Genomic DNA, 10,363 nt, shown 5'->3' with positions numbered 1-10,363 from the left:
TTGAAACAATTTACAATTTTATTTGAAAACTGTTAACAATTACACGTGGGAAAACATTATGGTGTCAATGTTATCCTCTGCTCCAGTTAAACTTTCTTAGCAATACCATTAAACGAACAACTACATCATTAGCTTCGTGGGCAGTTTCAACGGCTTCGTTTTTAATGTCCACCAATGCCGTTTCTATCATTGATAGCTTGCTTCGAGGTGCTGAAAAACAAACAATAAACTGTTTACGATCCTGTCGGTCATAGGTTACTAGGCAAGAAAACGAACGTCTAGCGGGCTGTAGTTTACAGAACGTGCTTACCCAGTAAATACTATATATATTAATCCATACATCTTTTTGAAATTGGGGTGGGAAAATTGTCTGATTCGTTGAAAATAAGACACCTTTAGATTATCAACGAGTTTTGTTTATAAATGCAGGAGGTATACTATTCAAAAACAGTAGGGGATATTTGATTTTTAAGTGTTATTAAAGTCACCTAATGAAACTGACGAAGAAACAAATGACAAAATGAAATGAAGTTCACATTCATCGATTTATTCCAAATGATCGTTAGACTAAGTAAGGCACAGACTGACCATTATAAGGGTAAAATGATACCCGGGGTCAAACAGCAAAGTTACCACAGCATCACAACCAAGTCAGTAACGGGTAAATCCTCCTCTGTTTGCCAAACAAGCATTGATCCGACGTGGCATACTCCTAATGAGACGTCTAAGGTCATTTTGGTCCAGATTGTCCCATTCCTGTTGCAACGCAGCAGCAAGTTCTTGGACATTGGCAGGACGTTGTTGACGTTGACGTAACCTCTGTCCAAGCATGTCCCAGACATGCTCGATGGGGGAGAGGTCGGGACTCAGTGCTGGCCAAGGTAATGTGGTGATGTTCTGTTGTTGGAGGTAACCTGTAACGATCCTGGCCCTGTGACATCTTGCGTTGTCATCCTGGAAGATGAAACGGCGGCCATGACGTCGTGCGAACGGCACAACATGGACTGCCAAGATGTTGTCCCGGTAGTACTGGCCTGTAACACGCCCTGCAACAACATGTAAAGCCGTTCTTCCAGCAACAGTGATGCCTCCCCACACCATAACAGAACCACCCCCAAATCGATCATGTCTGATGGCGTTAACGTCTTGGAAGCGCTCGTTTCGACGACGCCACACCCTCCTACGTCTGTCCAAAAAATCAACAGTGAACCTTGACTCATCTGAAAACATCACATTGCTCCAGCGTCGATTATCCCAGTGTTGACGATCCCTACACCAACGACGTCTTGCCTGAATGTGATGATCTCTCAAACAAGGGATCACGCGAGGACGTCGGGCGCGAAGGTGACCCCTATGCAGTCGATTCCGAATCGTCTGGCCACTCACTCTCAAACCAGTGTCTGTTTGAAGACGAGCGCTGATCTGATTTGCTGTGATGACACGATTTCTCAAGGCCAAGGTACGGATAAATCGATCCTGGGCTTGAGTTGTCGCCCTTGGTCGACCTGAGCGTGGTCTGTCCTGTACAGATTGTGTATCACGGTATCTGGACCATAGCCTGCTTATGACAGACTGGGAAACATTCATCGTCCGCGCCACAACCGCCTGTGTTGTGCCGATCTGTAGCATGCCAAGGGCACGTAACCTTTCATTTTGGGTAAGCCGACGCATATCAAAATTTGTTTTCTGGTCACTAAAACAATTAAACTGATGTTTCCACCCTGGAATTCAAGGCCACAATGACTGTAACATTCAAAGTCAGAGTCGTGCAAATCTTGGGTTGGACCCCCATGATGATCCCAAGCATCACCTGCATTCCATGCGGTAGCTATTGGTGCGTTTGGGCGTCACATGTAACTGGAAATGTTTCTTCTGTAAGGTTCTATAGTGACTTTTTTCGTAGTCATTTGCATATTTTAGTATTATGCCCCCAAAATCAAATATCCCCTACTTTTTTTGAATAGTATATTACACTTTGTTATGTAATCTTAATAGCTTCGTAGAACCTTAAAATATGATCTGACCTTTTTGATATGTATATTAGATAGAGAAAACAGAACCCCCAGAGTTACCCCCCTTTGTTACAAAATCAAGTAAGCCACATATAGGCTTTAAAGATCATCTGATATTTATGAATTCTTATAAGTTGTTTAGTTCAACTGCTGGTCAGATTATGGGTAAGCGTCGTTGCCAGGAAACCTTTTCATTTAGTAAAGGTTCTATTTTCTTGTTGAGGTGCGGTGGCTCAGTAAGTAAGGCACTGGCTCACTAACCTGGAGATCCGAGTTTCGATCCCTATGTTCCCCGGGATTTTCCAGCGTAGTTCCATTTGTCAGTGGTGCTGTGTGGAGATTTTGACAAAGATAGCCTCAAGTCGGACGGGACGAAAAACTGAGGTGTTGTGTACGTAAAATAACCATTAGCAGTTGTAATTCATTCGTTGTCCGAGGAAAATTTTCCCGCATCAGAGCGCACTCTATGGCGCATGACCGTCTTCATGAGCCCAGTAGGCGCAGATAAACCCAATTTCAACGCTATATCTTCGTAAGAAACTTACTCTGTTTTGGTGTTACAGTCAAGGTAAACCCACTTCGTGAAATAGATCCATCACTTGTAAATCTCAGCTTTATACAGTCATTTGACGTAGGCACTGTAGATTATAATAATAATAATAATTGATTTATATAGCGCCAACAATTAAACTCAGCGAGCTGCTCTCAGGCGCTTTACATAAGTACAACTAATATAAAATTACAACAATCACAACACATTAATCCATAAAATAAGACATAAACAAAAAACGGAGAACATTATTTAGTACATATGGTAAAAGTCTGACACAAACACAGCTAGAACCGTATTCAATCAGTTGTATATTTGATTAAAAGGTTCTGTTTTGAGATACTTTTTAAAACCTTTAATAGAATTTGCGCTTTTGGTTTCGTTTGATATTGAATTCCATAACTTCGGATCTATCACCGGAGTTGGTTTTTGAAAAAGGCTTAATTAAGAGGTTGTCTGATTGTGATCGAAGGGTTCTGCAAGGTTTATTGGTGTTGAAAGGGTCTCTAAGGTATTGAGGTGAAGAATCATCATTTAGATCAGAATACGTAATAGACAGTAATTTAAAATTGATACGTTGACGGACTGGAAGCCAATGGAGATCTTTCAAATTTGGTGTCATATGTTCATTTGGTTTCCTCTTGGTTATGATTCTAAAGTCGTCTGATTTTATTTTCAGGTATATTGTACAAAAGTGAATTACAGTAGTCGAGTTGTGATGTAACCATAGTGTTTAACCAGCATTTTAGCCGAGTCACTATCAATGAAAGATCTAATTTTTCCAATATTATAAATCTGAAAATTAATACTTTTACACATGGCCGAGATTTGTCTATTCATGTCCAGATAAGAGTCAAAATAAACAGCAAGAATTTTTACAGAATCTGTTGGTGTAATAAAGATATTGCCAATTTGATAGTTTCTAATATAAACTAGGCCATTTCGGGAATAACATATGGTTCAATTTTATTTCATTAATTCGCTTGCGCGTAATGGTCTTTAGCAGTGGAAGGGAACCGGAGAATCCGAAAAAAAAAATCCACCCGGTTGGACAGGCAACTTGACACTTTGACAGACCTCATGACGTAACGCGCACGCGTTAACCATTCGGCCATTCAACCACCTTAATTAATAAAGAAATCTTGATTTCCGTTGCTTTTAATTAATAAGGAAACCAAGTTTTATTAAAGTTTGAAATTATACCAACCATCGAAATTCTGCAGCAAGGAACCACAGTATTTAGTATCTCTAATGATTAACGCATCATGACCACATCTATAACCCTCCTGAATATCCATTCTTGTAATATTAATATTCACTACATGAGTATTGGTACAAACTGTCCATTCACATGTTTCGTTGTTGCCATAGTTATCACAAGTTCCAGGATAGTCTATTATAGTTGAATAACCGTCTTTTCTCTCTACTCCACAATCTACATTTGAAACAAAAAATATTTTACAAGAAAATTAACAGCGATAATTTCAAATTTGTTTACAATTCAAATATACTCTTTGATTGGACAACGCTGAAATATATAAGTCCGGTGCCGTATTTCCCCTGGCCTCTTCGATGCATGCAACTGCAGGCATGGGTGCATTCTCCTGAACTTCGATCTCCGCCCGAAATGGCCGCCATATCCATCAATTAGTATACAGTTTTGTAATGCGGTTCTACTCCAGTTTGCATCTGTTATACACAAAAAGACTAATTAAACCTTTTCAATTTATTACATGAAAGCAGAATAAATACTTCACAAAATTTTCGAAATATACTTAGTGCTTTCGACTTAATTCGTCGATTTAGGACTTAAAATGTCGGTCAACTAGCTTAGTGTCTGTTCTCAAGTGGAGCTAATTGTAGACAGATAGAGTATGTTTATTATTGGTATTTCCCAGTCGTTCGGATAACTCTTACTTTATATTATAGAATGAAAGAAATTAATGCATCTTGTACTACACGTATTAATTCCTTGATTTAGATTAAATGGGATTTACTTTTATCTTTAAAAATTATTTTTGTCTTAGAAGTATTCTTTTTGGGAGATGCTAATTGTAGGTCGATTGGGGAGGTTCGGGAATTTCCGGAGTCCACAATGGCCGGTTTATATAAATGAGTATTTTGGGGAAAACTAACCCTAGCCCTAACCCTAACCCTTTTAAGAGGGGTAAAAGGTAAATTGGATCCAAGTTCAGTCTTCTAAAAAGGGTTGGGGTTATTATTCACCAAAATACTCATTTGTATACAGCGGCCATTGTGGACTCCAGAAATTCCCGAACCTCCCCAACCGGCCTACAAATACAATTAGCATCTCCCATTCAGTTTTGTTGCGTATATAGCTCACCATTATTATTGGTAGTGGTTGATATAGGTGGAGTGATAGTGGTTGGCCTAGTAAAATCTGAAATATCAAACACAGTAATATCCATCTTTTAATATATCTTAAACCCCATTTCATTTCATATTTAGATAACAATTACAATAAAATACGCCAAAAATGACAAAGCTTTCAGACTGAAAGAATTAAAAATGACTATTTCGGCCAAGGCGATCAAGCCGATGCCGTGCGTACGATCTTGAATATTCATAAAAGATAAAAGTAAGATATTAAATAACTTGAATAATGCAATGAGTAAACGCAATTCACAATACTCTTCATAATTTCATCTTGATTATTATATAGTGTACAAGGGGGTCTAATAAAGGCGATCTGTTAAAAATGCATATCGGTTTTTTCCCTTTCTTGGTTGATCACGGGAAAGTTAATAGTTTTCACCAACAAATAACCAAAGTCACCAATCTGTAATTTTCACGATTCCTATTTCTTGTTTCTGAACGCAAGGGAAGTAAATCTACTTAAAAGTATAAAGGATATAGACCACCATAGATCGTTCATACTTTTTATCTCTTGCCGTTTAAACGGCGATTCGAGTAGACTTTTTAGTGTAGATTCGAAGCAAATCATTTGAATTGACATTTTTCTTCAGATTTATGTCATGATAGTACGGACAAAACAAGCCCGACTTCAAGCACCCTTACAACACAAGCACCACTTAAAAGGGCCATACAACACAAGCCTCGCTTAAAAAGGCCATACAACAAAAGCCCCGCTTAAAACACCCTTACAACTTAAACCCGACTTAACATAACTTTGCAACATAAGTCCGGCTTAAAACACTCTTACAACACAAGTCCGGTTTAAACACCCTTACAGCATAAGCCCCGCTTAAAACACCCTGACATCATAAGCCCCGCTTAAAACACCCTGACAACATAAGCCCGGTTTAAACACCCTTACAAATCCCGTCCATAATATCATATTCATTGTATTGGACGTTAAATCTGTAATAATCAACAACAACAACCCTTACACATAAACCCGGGTTAAAACATGTCCCATAACTTACTTTGTAGCGGTTTTATGTCCACTGTAAATCCAGTCCCAGTAAGACTCCCATCACTTGTAAAACTCATATTTATACATCCCATGGTGGTGGCAACTATATTAAAAACAGAAGCAAACATATGGAATGGAGTTTACAGTCCTGCTTTTCTGACCTATAGCCGGACTAATGAAGGTGGGTATATATCATACAGTGTGCTACGAGGGCAAGTAAGTTTGCTGGACGGGCATTTCCAGCTGTCAAGTAAATCGTTTAAGTGCATGTCCGTGTGTACACAGAACCCCCGGACATCCACAAGCGGTTCCTTACAAATTATGCCTAAATATTAAGACCAACTGCCGATTTGTCAAGGGCAACGAGGTGTAAACTGGACTAGCACTAACCCTACGTCTAGCCTTAACCCTAACCCACAATTTCATCAACAATCACGTGCCCTAACCCTATTTGCATCTCGCGAACTTGACGAAATCTGCAGTTGACCTTAATATTTAATTCCTCCATCCTGCACTACACTGGAACATCCCGAGGAACTTTCTCGGCCAGCACCGATATCGATCTCGGAACCTCATGACTAGTGAACCATGCTTACTCGGGCTAATGAAAAAGGCAAAAACCATAAAATGACAGTTATCTCACGCCCCAGCCCTGTACCACGCACAAGGGAAAACTAGACTTGAAAATGTCGAAGACCGTTCTCGACCAGCCCCGTTATCAAACCCCGAACCCCCAGGTCAATGAGCTAGCACCCTGCTTACTGAGCCAGCAGGCCTCACGGGAGTGGGTGCAGCCGGTGGTCCACCCAGAGCCCATATTATGAGTCTATGGGACCCTTAAATGACTAGTGTTGGGGGGGGGGGGTCTCGCCCCAGCACATTTTTTCCCTCTCAAGGGCCCTGTGAGCCACCATGACCAGTCGAAAACATAAAGATAAATTTAGGTCACGATAATCAAGTGACGAAACTCACTCCAACTCTATCCAGTTAGCTATATGGCCGAAACGATGATCCCCCATTAGAGGTAAAGGGTAATTTTTCGTCATCCATCTCGTTTAAATGAGCCATTATTGATATGTATTCAAACTTGATCTGAATAATGATAAATACCTGAGAAATTGCCAAGATAATTTCCACAAACAGTAATTTGCGGACTCTCAATTCTAAATGCATCATATCTACATAACGTGTTCACCTCAACATCCATCCTGATAATATTAATGTTAACACCAGGAGTATTGGTACAGATTGTCCATTCACATGTCTCGTTGTTACCATAGTTACCTCCAGTACCTGGATGATCTAATCGCGTTACATCCCCCTTTCGTCTCGGTACTCCGCAAACTGGTGGTGAAACTTTTTAAAAACAGTTAAAAGTCGGTGTAAAAGAAACTACGTAGGGCACAATTTATGGAATGACATTAATATATCGATGAGTCGTTTAAGCTCTATAGAATCACTTGCAAACTACGATATTATGAAAGACGAATCTCTAATAGGAATATCAATCCAAAAATGGTTCAGTTCCGATGTGAGATCAATTACAATATTTGATCTCTCGATGTAAGATCAATTACAATACCCGGTCTATTGTTGTGAGATCAATTACAATATCCGGTCTATTGATGTGAGATCGATTATAATATTTCATCTATCAATGTGAGATCGATTACAATATTGATTTAAGATCAATTACAATATCTGATCTATTGGTACCAGATCGATTACAATAATAATTGATTTATTGTGAGGTTGAATAATAATTTAACTTACCATTTCGCTTGAACCTGTGTAAAATTTGGCCAAACTGCACCTATACAAAATTATTTAATCGTTTAATCGTCTCCTCAACAGCATAATTTGATATGAATTCAATGTTCCATGCGCTTGAGAGGATTCTGCATTTCCACGGCGGACTACCGACGAGTGTGACGACAATAAACTCTCCGTCTCTCACATGAACTGATTAATCAGACAACATTGGTGGTCTAGTCGTAATGGGACAAAAGGTCTAAACAACTTATCAATCGACAAGAAGGATTTAACGTTACGCTTTTCTGCATGGCACCAAATGGGATACTCAAGACGCGCATACGCCATACAATCGGGACAGCAATTGAATTCCAGTTATCATGGGTTGTTTTACATGCACGCCCAAGGCAACCTTCAAATGTAGACTATGGTCGTTGACTGCAGTCTGAACCAGCAACCGAACGCAATTGGCCCGGACCATAAACTATTCAATATGGCGGCGCTCATGTCAGTTGTTTCGCCTGTTAAATTTTCTGCTATTTACTCATGTATTTTTAAGCATTTGTTAAATTTCCACACTGTGATGTGAAAGCAAGTTTACAGACGTAGGTTACAAATAGGTTTAGTCAATGTCAGAATATTTTTCATTGGAATTATGTCACCTAAGATCATTTCACACACAAAAAAAAATCAAGGGTGTAGATAACATCTATACCCCAACGCCCAATGCTCATTGACTAACTTTCGTGTTTTAACATGGACCATATAATACGGTCCACGGTTAAATAATGCAACCTCAATCGGCAATTTGATGATATTTTTCAAACAAAACTACTCACGCGTGAGTCTGGTCAGCCATCTATGAAGTATCCGGACCGTGCTATATCGAATGGTATAGCTGGCCAGGACCACAGATGCACTAAATGTCAATCGCATCCAGTGCGACCTTCGGTTATAATTTTTTCACGACTAGTGGTCGGAACTAGAAACCAAACGCAAATGGTCCGGACCATCGTCTGATCAAAGATGGCTGCCCCCAGGGGTATGATGATGTAATTTTACTCTGCTTTAAACCTCGACCATAACCCCAAAAAACCCTTAAGCTCAAGGACTGGAAGGTCTATACATCTCTCCGTGGAGGATAATGAATCGCTGTGTTATATAGTTTAATAAACAAATAATACTTTCATGAAGTTAAATTTGCGCGACTCAAATTAATTTTAGAGACGACAAAATTCCTTGTAATTTGACCATAGTCAGGAAATCACGATAACCGAAGGTCGCCCAGATAGTTCGACTTTTGTAAGAAAATCTGAGAAACCGAAGGTCGCCCGGGATTTTCATCATATCTTAACGAATAGACGATTGACTTTGCAAGTCCCCCACTGGAAAATCCTGAGGAACTTTCTCTGCCAAAACCGGAATTGAACCCCAAACCGCCTAGTTAGTGAGTCAGTCCCTACTCACTGAGCCACCGTGGTCCTTGAAATGAAGGAGCCCTCCAGCATTTGGGAGAATAAACCAGATAGTAATAGGTTACCTTTTCGTTTATATTTCTTCCATGGGATAGCTGGATAAGCGCAAGAAGAAGGACCAATAACTGCGACAACATCCTTATGATATAACGCTAGCTTTCAATTGTAAATATTTTTCCTCGGTTGGTATATATATACAATAATTTCAGATTTATCAAAATTATGAAGGTTTTCGTCTTTTCTGTCACATAGTGACATACCAAATGAATTATTGAAATAAATTTCGTGTTAATGTCAAAATCAATAATTGCAATAAATTCATAGTTTCAACTTATGAAATTGAAAGACGGTTTTCGCCTTTTCTTTTCCCTAGCAAATTAATCACTCATTTGACATATTACCGTTTGTAAACACCATATTTGCATCATGGCGGATATTGGCTATTATAGACAAAAAGGGGTTAGGTCTAAATATTAAGGCCACTCGCAGATGTAAAAAGAGCTAGCGCGAACCCTAAACCTAACCCTTACCCAATCAATAACCCATAGTCATCGGAAACAATCGCGTGTCCTAACCCTGTTTACATCTCTTGACCTTGACGAAATCTGCAGGTGGCCTTAATATTTAGACCTAACTACAAACAGGGCTAAAATAAATTAGTTATATAATTTAATTAGAGCCCCTATAATGAGCGCAAGTCACATTATGTTGAATACTGATAGCAGTGTTTCGTGACAATTCTTGTTTAATAGACAAACAGAACCCGAGAAATCAACACACACAAACAAAATGTTATGTTGGTCCTAGGCCATACACATCAGTCGACCATCAAATTTATAGAAATGTTGGCAAGTTTCAGTATCAAATGACAACAAATATGTAAGACCTCGCTTTATTACCTTTAAGGGGGACCACGTGGCTAAGTGGGTAAGGCGCTGGCTCGCTAGCCTGGAGGTCGGGTGTTCGATCCCTGCATTGGCCGAGAAAGTTCATCCAGATTTTCCGGCGTGGTTCCCCCTTGTCAGTGATGCAGGACGGAGGGCCTGACAAGGACAGCTGTCTAGTCCTTCGGATGAGACGAAAAACCGAGGTCCCGTGTATACATTGGAATGCACGTAAAAGATCCCTTGGCAGTTGGAATTCGATATAAGAGTAGGCGATAGTGCCGCTGCCCGGG

General features: G+C 39.7%; 1 protein-coding gene across 1 annotated transcript; it reads right to left on the bottom strand.

Annotated features, from left to right (window-relative positions):
* LOC126828713 (cubilin) lies at positions 1–9,367 on the bottom strand. Its single transcript, XM_050558673.2, has 8 exons — positions 9,252–9,367; positions 7,733–7,772; positions 7,070–7,315; positions 5,970–6,062; positions 4,907–4,963; positions 3,770–3,997; positions 2,558–2,650; positions 1–210 (listed from the first exon to the last, which is right to left on the bottom strand). The coding sequence occupies exons 1-8, from the start codon at positions 9,321–9,323 to the stop codon at positions 71–73; spliced, it is 969 nt and encodes a 322-aa protein (XP_050414630.1). The 5' UTR covers positions 9,324–9,367; the 3' UTR covers positions 1–70.
* Between the last annotated feature and the right edge of the window lie 996 nt (positions 9,368–10,363).

The sequence above is a fragment of the Patella vulgata genome, chromosome 1 (assembly GCF_932274485.2).
Source record: "Patella vulgata chromosome 1, xgPatVulg1.2, whole genome shotgun sequence".
NCBI classification, from domain to species: Eukaryota; Metazoa; Mollusca; class Gastropoda; family Patellidae; genus Patella; species Patella vulgata.
The sequence above is the reverse complement of the archived record's forward strand: the minus strand, read 5'-3'. Positions and strand labels throughout refer to the sequence as shown.

Coding starts and splice junctions, on each gene's coding strand:
- LOC126828713 (XM_050558673.2), bottom strand. CDS start 9,323: ATGTTGTCGCAGTTATTGGTCCTTCTTCTTGCGCTTATCCAGCTATCC. Junction 7,773..9,251: donor GAAGAAATATAAACGAAAAG/GTAACCTATTAC, acceptor AATTTTGTATAG/GTGCAGTTTGGCCAAATTTT. Junction 6,063..7,069: donor TTATCTTGGCAATTTCTCAG/GTATTTATCATT, acceptor TTTTTAATATAG/TTGCCACCACCATGGGATGT.